A 14,729-nucleotide genomic window follows, 5' to 3' on the forward strand; every position below is an offset into this window, starting at 1 on the left:
GCCCTCTTTCCTGCCTATGCAGGGGGTTGGACTCGATGATCTATTGAGGTCCCTTCCGACCCTAACATCTATGAATCTATGAATCCAGGCAGGCCTGGACAGGTTGGAAAAGTGGGCAGAAAAGACTAGGATGCAGTTCAACAAAGACAAATACAAAGTGCTGCATCTAGGGGGAAGGAATCACCAACACACGTATAGGCTAGGGGGACGACCTTCTCAGTAGCACAGTGGCAGAAAGGGATCATGAGCCATCAAATTGACGAAGTAATCAGTAAAGCTAACCGCACTCTATAGTGCATTAGCACGTGCATCACGAACAGGTCCAGGGAGGTGATACTTCCCCCTCTGAGGCATTGGTCCGGCCAGAGTTGGAGTACTGTATCCACTTTTGGGCACTGCACTTCAAGAGGGATGTGGATAATGTTGAGAGGGTTCAGAGGAGGGATACTCATATGGTTAGGGGCCTGCAGGTAAGGCCCTACAGAGAGACTGAGGGACCTGGCTCTCTTCAGCCTCCGCAAGGGAAGGCTGAGAGGGGATGTTGTGACTGTTTACAAATTCATCAGGGGCTGGGGGGCAGCAGGGAATAGGAGATGCTCTGTTTACCAGGGCAGGCCTTGGAATAACCAGGAACAATGGCAACACACTGACAAAGCAGATTTAGGTTGGACATCGTGAAGAACTTCTTTACGGTAAGGATTGCCTGGGTCTGCAACGGGCTTCCAAGGGAGGTGGTGCTCTCCCCTACCCTTGGGGTCTTTAAGAGGAGACTAGACAAGCACCTGGCTGGGGTCATATGACCCCAGTGCTCTTTCCTGCCCATGGCAGGGGGTCAGACTTGATGATCTACTGAGGTCCCTTCTGACACTAACAACTATGAAAACAAAACATGAAACCAAGGACATAACAGAGAACATCACTGAGATATAAAATTATATTGTCCAGATTAAACAGGTCAGTTGGAGCCCAGCAAGAAAAATAATGCTGAAGGGCATTATGCTGAATGCTGAAGGGCAAATTGAAGCACAAAGAGTAAATTTGTTTTATTTACAACACTTTTTGCTAAATTTGGATTTCTAGCAAGCAGTTCCTTGCACAATTACATGTACATCTACAAAAATTTGCAACAGAGAAGATGAGAAAGCAGAGATTGTACTATTCTTGATCTATTCATTTTGTTAAGTTTAAAATAGCAATAATGATCCCCAACTCAACCTCTACCCCAAAGTAGACATGTATTAGTCCTGCTTTCCCCTCCTCCAGACAGCAATCCATGTAAACTTGAACAGGTCTAAAATAGGGCAGGAACATTTATTTTGATTAAGATGTAATATATCCTAATTTTTTAAGTCTTGTATGCACTGCAAGTCTTACCTGAATTACATCTCCTGAATTAAAGCTCATCTCATCGTGATTCCTTGCTTCAAATGGGTATAAAGCTCTGTAATTTACCAAGGCAACTGAATTCCTAGATTCTGAGGTACTAACAGCATTCCCTGAAAGGAGAAAAAAAAACCAAACTATTACTGTCTTGGTACTGCAGTAATGCTTAGAAAGAAGCCTTTAACTTGGTCAGGTCCAGTTGTGTGAGATGACGTATACCGATATAAACAAGGGGACAGTCCTTGCCTCAGTAACGTTACAGACTAAATGTATGGTGAGAGATAAATGGATACAACAAATAGATGGAGGGAAGCACAGTGCCGCACAGACTATTATTATTAGCATGACAGACAGAGGTAACAGTGGACAGAGTGCACCAGATGCTGAGCCAAAGTGTGAAATCTGTTTGCCTTCCCACCTGTTCCTGTCAAATCATTTCTGCAAGGCCAATGTATTAAAATGGTTTTATTTATTTATAACATCTTTAAATTTTCTGAAAAGAAAAAGTTGTCCCAACACAGCACAGGCTGAGGATCTTGCCAAGGAGAGACAAACATTTGGAACAGCAAAATCCTGTATATTCTTATTTGTAATTCTAACTCTACTCGTGTTACTGATAACACAACCGCAATAATGTCCTTCAGCTCATGAGTGTCAAAAATTGTGAGTGGGGTTTGCACAAGCTTTCAGCTCTGTCCTAATTCTGCTCCTGTGAAATCAATAATAAAAGCCACTCCCACTGGCTGTAATGGGGATAACATTAAACCAACATAAAGCATTTTTCAAATCCCTGTGTGTCAAGTGGATTTCTATCTTGATTTCTATATAACTGACGTTGTTTCCGATACTTGTATTTTCTCTTTTAATGCTAAGAGTCAATATGGCTGCAGGTTGGGCCTGTTCTCTTTACTTGGAGCTTATTTGTTCATTTTCTACTAAAAATTGCTTTAAAATAAGTTCTGAACCTCTACAAAAATATCCTGCTTTCAAGTTGGAGCACAGGTGTCTCTCTCAGAAAAGCTGAAGTGTTACTGTTGTGAGAGGGCAGGATTTGTTGGCTGCAATTCTTGAAAGATTTGTAAATTGGGGAAGCCTCCTTGAAGTTAACAGAACTCTGCTGATTTACAGCAACTGAAGATAGGGACCAGGGTTTCTAACATTAATTTTTAAATGCTAAGTTTCCAATATTGGTATTCTGACAAAGTGCCTAAAATACAAAGTACAAATATCTATTAACGCCCCCCTGGGACATTTTAACCAAAGCCAAGAGGTGAAGGTTACCTTCACTTTTCCCTGGTGGCTTAAGATTCCGACCATCCGTTTGTTTCAATAAACCTGCCAATTTCTCATTTAAGTTTAATTTAGAAGCTTGTTTCTCTGACTCTTGCATATTGGTCGTGTCTTTTCTTTTCTTTACTTCTTCATGCTGTTTACGCCGCTCCTCAGCTTGTCTTGCAATCTGTTCTTGCTTTTTTCGGTCATCTTCTAGTTGTCTCTGCCTTTGTTGCTCTGTTTCTCTCAGAATTTCAGCTTGCTTTTTCCTCTCTTCCTCCTCATGTTTTTGCTGTTGGGACTCTTTCTCTCTCATCTGAGCAGCTGCCTCTTCTGCTTTTAGCCTTTCTTCTTGAATTTTTTCCTGTATTCGCTCTTCATGTAGTCGCTTTTTTTTGTCTTCCTCTTCCTTTCGGATATTTTCCTGCCATTGGTTCTCCTTCTCCTGTTTTGCTTTCCTTAAAGAAAAAAGGGATAATAAAACTGAAAGTAAGCAATACATTCTTCCTGAACAAGCTTGGTGACAGCCATGGCTCGAATTTAGACAAGACTGGGCCCTACATATATAGTATCCTCCTTCCTCTGGGAGTTCAGTGAAGTAGTGCTGGTTCACAAGCTACCAAAAAAAAAAATTAAAAAAAAAAAATGAACCTATGCTCCAGGTCTTCAACCAAGCAGGAAAGCTGGTCCATGTTCAGTCTGTACCCTAAGAACTAGGGCTGTGCGAAATTTCGGCAGCTAGTTCGTTTCAGAGGCGTTTCGGCCCATTTTGGCGCCCGAAACACAGAATCTGAAATGAAACAGAAGGCTCCGAAACATTTCCAAAATGAAACAAAGTCATGCAAAATATTTCAGAAATGTGTTGGATGTTTTGGAGGCGCCCCCCCGGGAACAGTCCGGCACAGCCCCGCGGCCCTCCTTTTAAAGTGCGGGGAGGCTGGGGTCAGGCAGGGGATGGGGGCGGGCAGGGCAGCCATGGAAGCTTCTGCAGTTCTCCCCACTGGGTCAGAGGCAGGCACAGCCGGAGGAGCCACAGGAGAACCTGCAGCCACCCAGCTGTGCCTGCCTCTCCCTGACCGATGCAAATCTCCGAAACAGGGTTGAAACTCCAAAACAGAGTTGGCCGAATTGAAACAGAACAGTGATCCGAAACAACGAAATGAATCGCTGTCTGCTAAAACGTCTGAATCCAAAATCAAAATGAAACAGCTGTTTCGCACAGCCCTACTAAGAACACAGAGAAGAGATCACTGACAGATATCACCTTTATTTCAACAACAAGGTTATCACATGTGTCCAAAAGGCAATTCTAGAAGACAATGTCCCTGCACCTTCAGCACTTGAGATAGTGCTGAAATATCTGGTTGTTGTTATTCGCATGTCATAAAAATAGTCATTGGAGAAGATCTCCATACTATATCGAAGTGGCAAACGCACTACTCTGATTGATATTCTGTGGTGTCTTCAGCCAAGGGAGGAGCTTCAGGGGGGTCTTGTGGTAGAGAAACTGCTCACACTATTGGTTCTTGGATAATTACATATTGTGGAAGTTATCATATGGAAGACGATATCACTTGCATGCATCTTACTGACCTCTTGGACAGGACCGGTAAAAGGTCATACAACAAAGCTGTTACCACATGCTTGATGATTATTCATGACAGAACTCAAGAATCTAAATCTCAACAATTAAAATAATAATAGATAAAACTGCACTTGCTATAACCAGGTCATCACAGAGCTACTGATAACAAGTGACCAAAAATAAAAAAAAAAATCTAACCTCATCGAAGCAATACTTCATTTTAAAAACCGTATGGCTGTCTTATATTTCTGAGCCAAGTTACCTTGCAGCCTCATCCTCCAGTCGCTTTTTCTGTGCCAGCTCAGCTCTTTTTCTTTCTACCTCTCTTATTTTATCTTGTTTTATTTTGTGGAGCTGCTCAAGAGCTAACTGCTGTGTGTTGTAGCTTTCTCTTAGTTCCTACAGAGGAAACACAATGGAGTGCATCAAAAGACTGAAGTCAACTCATTTTTTTAGGTGACCAACCAGGCATTTAACATGCTTTTTGATCCAAGCTTTAATACAAATGGACAGGGCGTTCTAAAATAAATTATGGATGCTAGAACTCAGCAGAAATAGAGAGACAAACAGAGGAGAATATAAAAATAGCAGGCAGATCTGCAAACCCTCTTACTCAGTTTGTGTTGCTCTGGGTAGGTTGCCTCTTAGGGGAAGCAGTATAGCTGCATCTACACAGAACTACAGGATGGCCAATTAGCACCGCTGACTAACAGGGCCAAATACACCAAACCCATGCTAATTAGCCCCCCTGGAGCGCAGTCATGTCCTCTAGCCTGGAATTTAAGTCATAGAAAAGTAGAGCTGGAAGGGACCTACAGAGGTCATCTAGTCCGACCCCTGGCTAAGGCAGAAGCATCCTTATCTCACCATCCCATATAAACCTGACACAACATAGACCTAACACTGTAACCTGCCACAGGTAAAAGCAAGTGGACCACAGCAGCCAATGTTCTACTTCTATAAAATTTTGTCAATATACACTCAAGAGGTCCTGGGAAGAGGGCCATGCCCCCCTCTATAGAGGAAGACAACCCCCCTGCCCCACCCAAGTCCATACCAATCTGACCATGGTGTAAAATTCCTTCCTGACCCCAAATATGACTTAACATTGAAGGCAGCACATGTGAAGCTGCACAGTGTGTTTGAGAATACCACTGCCTGATACAGTAAGTTTACTGTGTAGACACAGTCTAAATTTCCTAAAGAAACATATCAGCAATAATATACCAGAATGTACTTTAAAAGATTAATAATGTATTTACAGATTGCTACTATTATTCTTTCTTAACAATCACAGTGAATCAACTACACATACTGCTAAGAAGGTAAAAGGTAGCGTCTCACGTAAGATTACATATATACTGTATATACAATATTCAGGAATAGTCTATTCCCGCTGCAATACTGATACACTTTTCCTAGAAAGCCTGAGTATTCGTATAATAGAATTAATAAGAAAAAAAGGCAAGGTAACAAAACCTCTATTGCTCCAGGACCTCTTTCTGCAATAAATTAGAATAGGCAAATTATATTCCATATATTTCAAGTCCTAGCATTGATGGGGGAACACTTTCTCCACTCATTTTAAACAGTTAAAAACTCATGTATAACAAGTATCTTCATAATACATTTTTGGGGATTTTTGGCAAAAAAAACAAACTAGTAAAAATCTATTTCAATGTTACAGAATTTTACTGTTTCAAAGCAGACTTGTCCATTAAATAATTCAGAAGATAACTTACAAGAAAAAAAGAGGGTATGAATTTTACAGTAAGCACTGGTGAAATACCATTAGCACAATCAGAATTTGACCACAGCACAGAAAAGCCAATTGTGTTAGGGGAAAGCAGTGAGAAAGCTTTTGTACTGGGTTAACCTGGTGGCTTGGCAGTATTACATTAAGACGCTACATGTGGTATCCTGGGCATTGATGCAATTGCAGGATTCTTCTGAAACCAAACCGAAGAAAGCATTGGCTATATCTAGACATGTGCAGACATTTGTTTCCCTAGGGACAACTAACAGCAGCACATCTTGTGCCATTGCTAGTTGTTCCCGGGGAACGCCCATGCCACATGCATTTTGGCGCATGGCAGGTTACCCTGGGTGGGTTAGGGATGGCTGGGGCCAACACTTGGCTGCCCCAGCAGCCTTACCTGGGGTCCTGGGGGCCTCCCAGGGCTGCAGCAGTGGTGATCCTGCTGCTTGGAGCCTGGCTGGCAGCTGGATTGTGGCTACAGTCAGCCAGGCTCTGGTTTTAAGCAGCACGTATTGCCCCCAGGTCCACCGCTCCACTTTTTTTTGGGCGGGTTCTGTTGATCCCTGGATATGCCCCTGCGATGCTCCCTTGCAGCACAGAGAACGGCTGAACGTGTGATATGTGGCATGTCTGCGGCGCCACATACTACATGTGGCCACTGAGTTGACTCTCATTTAGGGTATGTGAGAAATGTGGGTTGGAGACAGAAAAGGGGGAACATAAGGGGAGAGATTTGTTTATATCAAAAGCATAAAATGTTACTTTGATGGCACTAACTGAAAAGGAAAAATATACCTGGGTTAGCTGATGGATCCATTAGTCCATTTACAAACATGCTGTTATCACTATTTTTGGGGCTTGTTTTCCAAGCTTTTAATTTGAAGCCTTTAGATAGCAGACAGATTTAAAAGCAAGCAGAAAGAAAACAAGACTGTTCATTCCATTTGTGTAAGTTTATTTTCAGAATGAGATTTTCAGGTAAGAGCTAAAGAGGTATCACATGCACAAAAGAAAAATATAAACAGAGAAAAACTATGAAATAATTAAAAGCAAAAGAGGCAAAGATTAGAAAATAACCTTAAGTAAGAGGAAGAGGTTGTTGAGACAGCTTAGCAGAGACAAAAGGCACTGAAGAACAGAATCATCCATATTCTCACACTGTAAGATAAGGCAGATAAAAAGCCAATTACATTCTTTTTAAATATACTGAAGGGAAGACTATGTTGTTGACACAGCCACTGAATGCAGCTGGATTGCTCTCAGTAATCATCAGCAAGCCATGCAGTAATGCGATTCCAAATGCAAGTAACTGATATTGGGTGGAGAAGAATAAGACTTTTTTTTTAAAGAAGAAAATCTCAAATGTTATTAGGAGTTTCCCCTTCAGCTCTTTTCAATGGATGTAATGTTGTCCTTCCTCTGAAGAGAAATCATTCAGTTTATTCTAAAATTTGCATCAATGCCACTAGGAATACACTAGCAAATAAAGCAGAGTAATGCTACCTATATATGAAACTTACATGCATTTTCTTAGATAGGTTAATATGCATCTAAAGCAAATAGCCTTCTGTTATACTAGCATGTTACTTTTATAGCCCTCTGCACGTATCTTCTACTTGTTACGGGAACAAGAACACTATCACCAAATCAGAATCTCTCATGGGCTGTTCTGGTCTTATTTTTTAGTATCTTGTTCCAGTAGAAGATAAACAATGAGGACATTCAGTTTGCACCAGAAAAATGGTAGTACCACAACCTTATAGTTATGGAACCAGAACTTGTAAGGTGCTGAGCACCCCCAACTCTCAGTCTCTTTGAGGAGAAAAAAATCAGAATGAGCGATGGATACATCTGGAATGGTGTGGTAGCATCACACATGCAGAGAAGTAAAAAAGATCAATATACAACTATGAGGTGTGTAATGTTTATTTTCAGATTGTGCCATTTGCTGGAAGACATTTGGTAAACAATTGGATAGCTTTAAGATGGGACAGACTTTCACAAATGGAACTGCATCATGAGATAGCAAATGCAAGTTTGGTAGGGCCACCAAACTTTTATGACTGGACAGAGAAGAAAACAGTTTACAATCATAGGACAGTATGTTCACAGAATGAATGTACTGTACCTTAAGGTGACTGTTAAATGTATCCATTTCTGAGAGTTTGGAAGCAGTTTCCTTTTCTAGGGCATCTAGCTGTTCCCGAAGTCTTTGGCACAATTCTTCCTTTTCTAAGGATTTCTTGTATACAGAACTGATTCCTGGACCTGAAAATAAAAGAACATGTAGTTTTACATTGGCTTGTATTTTTAATTACCGTTTCTATTTCTTTTTAGTACATGTGAACTCCCAGTTTACAATCTGTTTTTTTATACTGCCTTTTTTTTCCAAATACAGCTCACTGTACAACAGGACCCTGGTCTCCATTTACAGGTGTTAGGCACTCAAAATCCACATAACACGGTTGACGTTAGGTCTTTATATAGAATTAGTTTGACTTAGATGCAAATGCCTGAAGGCAGACTGTAATGTGGTTTGCAACTCATTTTCCAGTATAAAACTGGTGTAAACCCTGTCATTTAAATGATGTTACTCAAAAGTTTACGCTACTGTAAGTAAAAGGAAAATTGGGTAGTAAAAGTATCTGTAGCCAGTATCTGTTACATTTCAAGTATAGAAAGCTGGCATATAGATCAAAGAAAGAATTTATTTGAACATGCTTACTATTAGAGTTGTCCAGCTGCACATTTTTAATTCTCTCATTTAACAACTGTTTTTCAGGAACTAAATGGATTAGCTTATTCTGATATTCCTGCAAATATAAGAGAGGTACAATAGATTTTTAAGACTGGTTAATATTTGTGTACATACTAACAAGCACTAAGGAGAGAATTTTCAACATTTTAACTTGAGTGCTTTGGTGCATTTTTTCCCCTGTAATGGATCATATTTTATGATCCCCAAGTATATACTATGAAAAGGACACACAAATATTAAGCACAGAGGAAATGAACAAGAGTAGAGCACACCAGCATAACATTTGTACATATGGCAGAATACGAATTTCAAAGAGAAATCTAAATGCTTTTTTGAAACAAGCCATCAATTAACTAATAGTTTTCCAGTCTCTGATAAATAAGACTGAAGTAAAATACTATTCACACATAATCCACAAACCTAGTGACATGTTATTCATTGGTTTAACACATTACATTTTTAATTTCTGAAATCACAAATCAATTGTGACATCTTACACATACTAGAAATTTGCACGGTGATAAATGACCAGTCACTTGTTTAGCTCACCAATGTCTAGTCCAAACATAGAGTAGGAAATCTACAAGTCACAGCGAGGCATCTTTGCCTGGAACAAGACTCCTAAATCACAGATACTTTTGAAAATGTTGCCCAGATAGACAGAAGCATGAGTCCTGACATAAAAGCCTACATTCCTTTTAAAATACACAAGCCTAATTGTATTTTTCAGGAAGTGTTATGAAATTAGGCAAAAACATTTGAAACTCTTGTCAGGTGAAAAGTCAAGTCTCTATATTTTCAAAAGTAAACAGCCTTTAAACTTCCATAAATTATATTAATTCAATAAATATTTGCTGAACTACACAGACTAATTGTTGTAATAAATGAAAAACCATCAGTTGATGCATCATCTATATAAGCTCCATCACCCTGCTTCATTCAAAGTTCCAGAAAGAACTGAGATACCGTAGAAAAAACACTGCACAACTCACGTGTCTTCACTGGAATTGTATCAGTAAGGATAATCCCTTTAGGCATTTTACTTGGTTTTGGAAGGATGTAGAAAACAGGCAGACATTTTGTAGGATTCCCCCAAAATAACTTCCTACCTGGGCTCTGTAAAACTAATGCATGTTACTGGAACTATGGTCAAAACTTCACTTCTAACCTGGAAAAGTTATTGCCAATTGATCAGGACTACACAGTTCTTTTCCCAACTTCTTAAAAAATAAAATCAGCACTGTCCAACCTTATTCTACTGGCCATTTCTGCTTTCTGTCTTTGCACATCATCTATTAAATTAATTGACATTACCATACTAGTCTCTCTTATCCTGCCTTTCTTTATAACTGCTGAAGAGGTGTGAAAGGAGAAGCAGAGAACACTAGGGTTAGCCTGACATTACATACCTGAAGTTGTTGTTGCAGCTGTTTGATTTCCATAATTCCCAAGTCATATTTCTTATCTAGAGCTTCCAGCTCACTTTTCCGAATTTGTTTTCTGCTTTGAACATCCTGCAGTCTGCCTGAGATCTGCTGATGCTTGTCAGTCTGTAGATAAACAGATTAAACCATGTGTAGTAAACAATTTAGCAAGTGCATCACTAAAACTTCTGTGAAAAGATCAGTTCAGCCAAAATGTAATTAAGAACAATTCTGAAATAACCCCCAAAATTAGACAATAAACCAAACCCACCAAAATCAAGTTTCCATAGCTCGTTCAAACAAACGAGCATGTAATTAATATGTATTTGTATACTACATAATTTGCTCTTTCATATAAACATAATGAGCATGACAAATGCCTCACCAGGGCTTCTAATTCAAGATTAAGGCTCTTCTTCCTAGCAGTTAACTTGACAATTTCTTCTTGTTCCCGATTTCGTTGATTAAGAAGATCTTGGCGCCGAATTCTCTCCCATTCTAGTCGCCGCTGGCGCTCAAGTTCCTGTTTTGCTGCCTAAGATAAATTATATCATCATAAACCTACAATATTCTTTAGCAACTCTAAAGCCAAGTAGAAGTGTGATAGTACTGATTATAAATATTTACATTACACACATTACATACGTGTTCTTAGCTACGTAAAGAGTTGGAAACATTATTTCCAGTATAATCAAGAAAAGTAATAGGAAGTCTGTAGCTTTTTGAAAAACCAGAGTAGTGAAGCTTTACCGAATGTCAGCCAGCCCTAGATCCCAGATTCGGCCTGAAGGGCACTATTCAGGAGGCACCTTACCGGACTGGCCACAGACTGCTTGCACATTAAAAAAATCCCCAATACGCTTCACCAGAAGCAGCAGCGCGTTACTTTGACTTGGCTCCACAGAATCTCTATAGATCAGGCACTTTAGAAGGGCTTTTTGGCACTTTTATCTAAAGCTGATTCAATCAGCTATTAGATAAAAATCGCCAAAAAAGCCCCACTAAAGTGCCTGATCAATACAGACACTGCAGAGCTGGGTCAAACTAATGTGTGCTGCCTCTTCTGTGCATGTGCTGGACTTGGTGTGGGAGCACGTGGAGTTTAAGGTAAAGCACTGGGTTTTTGTTTTTAATGTCTGCAAGTACTCAGAGTGAATACATTTTAATTGAAACTATGGAGAAACTTACTTAAACCATATTTGTCCTAGGATCAACAGGCAAAATAATACCAATTTCAAGCTTCAGTACAGAGTAGTTTTGGGGTTTCTAACTACTTAGACCAACTTGCTACACTTAGAAGTAATGAAAGTTCAAACACACCCAAAATTACACATCCCCAAATGGACAAGGGAATAGCTTAATCAGTGGGTTCACTGAGTGGATGTACAGACTTCTTAAACAACAGTTAAAAATAAATGTAATTAAGCAGACAACCTCCCGCCTTTCTATTTCTTTCCTCCTCTCTTCCTCCCTCTGTCTTTCCAGCTCTCGTTGTTTCTCCAACTGCCTTTCCAGTTCAAGCTGCTTTTTTCGCTCCTGTTCTTGCCGTTCCCTCTCTCTTCGTTCCTGCTCTTCTCTTTCTTTCTGGGCCTTACGCTCTGCCTCTCTCTGCTGCTGTTCCAGCAGGACCTGACGGCGTTTTTCCAGTTCCATGTTTCCTCTCTCATAGTTTGCTTTCCTCTTGTCCTCAAATGTAACTAAAACACAGGAAGGCAGTTAGCATTCTTTCACACAAAATGTCATCTTCAAGCAGGCTCCTCCGTTACATGACTAATGCCTAGAAAACTATCTTACTAGTTATCTCAGGTCACTGTCTCACAGATATTTTAAACACCTTGAAAGGTGTAGAGCTAAAATATTTTTTTCTTTTCTTTTTGAGCACTGATATTCACTTAAGTTTTTAGAATCCTGCCAGAGGCAAAATTTAATTTTTATGGTCAGCCCAAAGTAATTTTTTTCTTTGGTATTTTACCTTTTCACAAAAAACAAAAACAAAACAAAAAAACAAGACAAAAACAAAAAACCCATCACTGGCTGAACAAGGTCTGTTTGATTATTTAAAATATTTTTTTACCAGATCACAATTTAACACCAAGAGATTAATAACTTTAGTTGTGCAGAATATATAAAGACAATATTTAGAAGCTGAGGGATGGCTGATTTCTTGGTTTATAACATATGAAAGGAAAGCACGTAAGTTACAAAGCTCATCATTTTTTAGATTTGTTTTTAAAATTTTCACTACAAGATGCAGGCAAAGGCCAGCAGGAAACAGACAGTAGTAGAGTTTAATATTGTAGGACCAAGCAAGCTATGTTCAAGTGCTTGCAGGCTCAAAATCTTGCAGTAGTTGAAAAAGTACTGCTTACCCTACATTCATAATGCTTTCTTAATTGTACATAACTGACAGCATCATCTACACAATCTTCCCTCTATCTGTGGTGAAAGGTACGTTACCCCAGAAATACAGATGTTAGATACCCCCGGGTTCCCTCATCCCATTTTAGTTTCTAAAAGTTTTAGTAGAGTTCAAAATACAGTTTTGTAGGCTAACACACAGCTCAAAACCTCATTCTTACCTGGCTGTTTTTTCTGGGGCTCTTCTTCTTGTGGTTGCTGGTAAGATTGCAGTGCTCCATTAATATTTTCAGCATACTTTCCACCTCTATAAAGATACATTTTTGTCAGGAGGTTAAAAGTTCATCAATATTTGTAGCCTTTGCATCAGGTTTGTCATGTGACACTGCCTTTGGCAATTTACCTGAAAGAAGGAGGTACCAATTCAGGGGGAAGTGTCAGTGGCAGAGGTTTTCCAGCTCTGGCCATATCAGTAAGATGCATGGCTAACACAAATTCATCGGCCTTCAGCTGTCCATCACCATCAATATCAGCAAGTGTCCTGAGTAAAGTATAAGAGCAATGACATCAGCGGAAGTGAAGCTAAATGATTACTTGGAAGGGATAGCTTAAATTATTGCAGAACAATTTCTTAAAGGATTGTTTTATGGAATAAACTGGTAAAAAATCCTCCTTTTAATAAATCAGTGGCAGATGAAAGACAATTTTATTGTGCTATGTTACAGTTTTACTACAGGCCTTGCCTTTATACAGCTTGTTTCAAGAAACAGTAAAAGCAGAAGTGGGAAATGAGGACAAGAAAGAGGTACCTGACTTCCCTCAGGGTGACATGACAAACCAACAGCAGACCTGGGAACAGAAGACAGCCCTATATACAACCCACTCTTCTGAAGTTCACAGCATCTCTTGATTTATTACCTCTCAGTTCTTTTCTCAGGATTTCAGCATCACTTAAATTTAGGTTCTCAACCTCCTAAAGGAACCTAAATGTAAAGGTCTTTTCTCCAGGACAGCAGTTTGCCTGATAACACTGTTTCAGAGCTCCTTGAAGCAGGCAGGTGAAGAGGATCAAGTACTTCCTGAACTTGTTCATATGGGGAGGCAGGGTAGATACTTGTCTTACTTCCCTAACCCCAAACAAAATACTTTGCAAGGGCAAAAGGTAAGGAACAGGTGCTTCCAGAGATGTGAGCAAAGGAACTGGAGCATCCATTAAAAGGAAAAAGTCTGATCTAGATACACAGATCTTGTTGCAAGACTAAGTCACGGAAGTACTTGCCACTGTAGTGCTCTTCCTCACCAATAAGTCTGACCAGAAAATAATAAGAGAAAAGATTTCTAGTCAAAACTACAGTTAATCAAAGTGTTTTTTTCTCCTGTTTATTGTCTGACACTACTTCTGAATCATGTTAAAATGACACTACATATCAAAGCAAAGTACTGATAATTGCCAACTTTGGAGTAGAGAGGTGGTTAACTGTACAAATTTGAAGTCAGGGAGAAGGTAGGGCAGGGTGCCACCTTAAAGGCTAGTTAGCTTAGAGATGCATGAACTTTTGTAGGCAATAACCTACATTATTAGATGCTGTGCACACTCTGGTGATACAGACTGTGATATGGACCATCAGTATTGTGAAAGTACACAAACCATCTTGCATCCAACCAGAGCTATTCAAACTTTGAGCCTGGACATGCAGGAGGATGCAGTCATTGTGCATCTGCTTATTCCGTCACTACCTTGAACAGGTGCACAGAACCGCAAGTCCTGATTCTGACCCTACAATGTACCACCTAACAGCAGAGACAACAGGGTAAAATTGTAATTTGCTGCTCCTATGAGCCAGTAGTAAACAACTATTCTTCGGACAAAAGGCGGAGGGAGATCTGTGACTCAGAGGGTTGTCTGCAGAGGACTGTGGATTCCTCTGGGATGGTAAAGTTTACAACTCACTCTGAGTCGTGCAGCAAGGCGGTAGCCCTAGACTTCAAGAGGGACAACTTCAACGAGTTGAGGAGACTGGTGGGAGAGGCGCTGGGGTTCTCGAGGGCAGGGGAACTCAGTGCCCAAGATGAGTGGTCGTTCCTTAAGGAAATGATACTCAGGGCACAAGGGGTGACGATCCCAACAAGAAGCAAGGAGAGCAAGAGTGCCCAAAAGCCCCCCTGGCTCACCAAGGATGTTCAGGAATG

General features: G+C 40.1%; 1 protein-coding gene across 10 annotated transcripts in view; it reads right to left on the reverse strand.

Moving 5' to 3' along the window:
- ITSN2 (intersectin 2) overlaps nt 1-14,729 on the reverse strand; it is a 127,840-nt gene that overhangs the window by 47,198 nt on the left and 65,913 nt on the right. For 9 of the 10 annotated variants that reach the window (XR_003094959.1, XM_025208592.1, XM_025208593.1 and 6 more), the window contains 11 exons: nt 12,943-13,080; nt 12,761-12,846; nt 11,616-11,878; nt 10,567-10,716; nt 10,167-10,307; nt 8,725-8,812; nt 8,128-8,267; nt 7,077-7,157; nt 4,503-4,639; nt 2,665-3,113; nt 1,375-1,496 (listed from right to left, as the gene is read on the reverse strand). Coding sequence is in view for 9 of the 10 variants with exons in the window: in XM_025208592.1 (XP_025064377.1) it covers nt 1,375-1,496; nt 2,665-3,113; nt 4,503-4,639; nt 7,077-7,157; nt 8,128-8,267; nt 8,725-8,812; nt 10,167-10,307; nt 10,567-10,716; nt 11,616-11,878; nt 12,761-12,846; nt 12,943-13,080 (1,795 nt within the window). In the remaining variant the exon portion in view is untranslated. The remainder of the gene's footprint in view (nt 1-1,374; nt 1,497-2,664; nt 3,114-4,502; nt 4,640-7,076; nt 7,158-8,127; nt 8,268-8,724; nt 8,813-10,166; nt 10,308-10,566; nt 10,717-11,615; nt 11,879-12,760; nt 12,847-12,942; nt 13,081-14,729) is intronic. The other variant, XM_025208595.1, reaches the window with a different exon arrangement.

This window comes from Alligator sinensis, unplaced genomic scaffold (assembly GCF_000455745.1).
Source record: "Alligator sinensis unplaced genomic scaffold, ASM45574v1 scaffold300_1, whole genome shotgun sequence".
Classification (NCBI taxonomy): domain Eukaryota; kingdom Metazoa; phylum Chordata; order Crocodylia; family Alligatoridae; genus Alligator; species Alligator sinensis.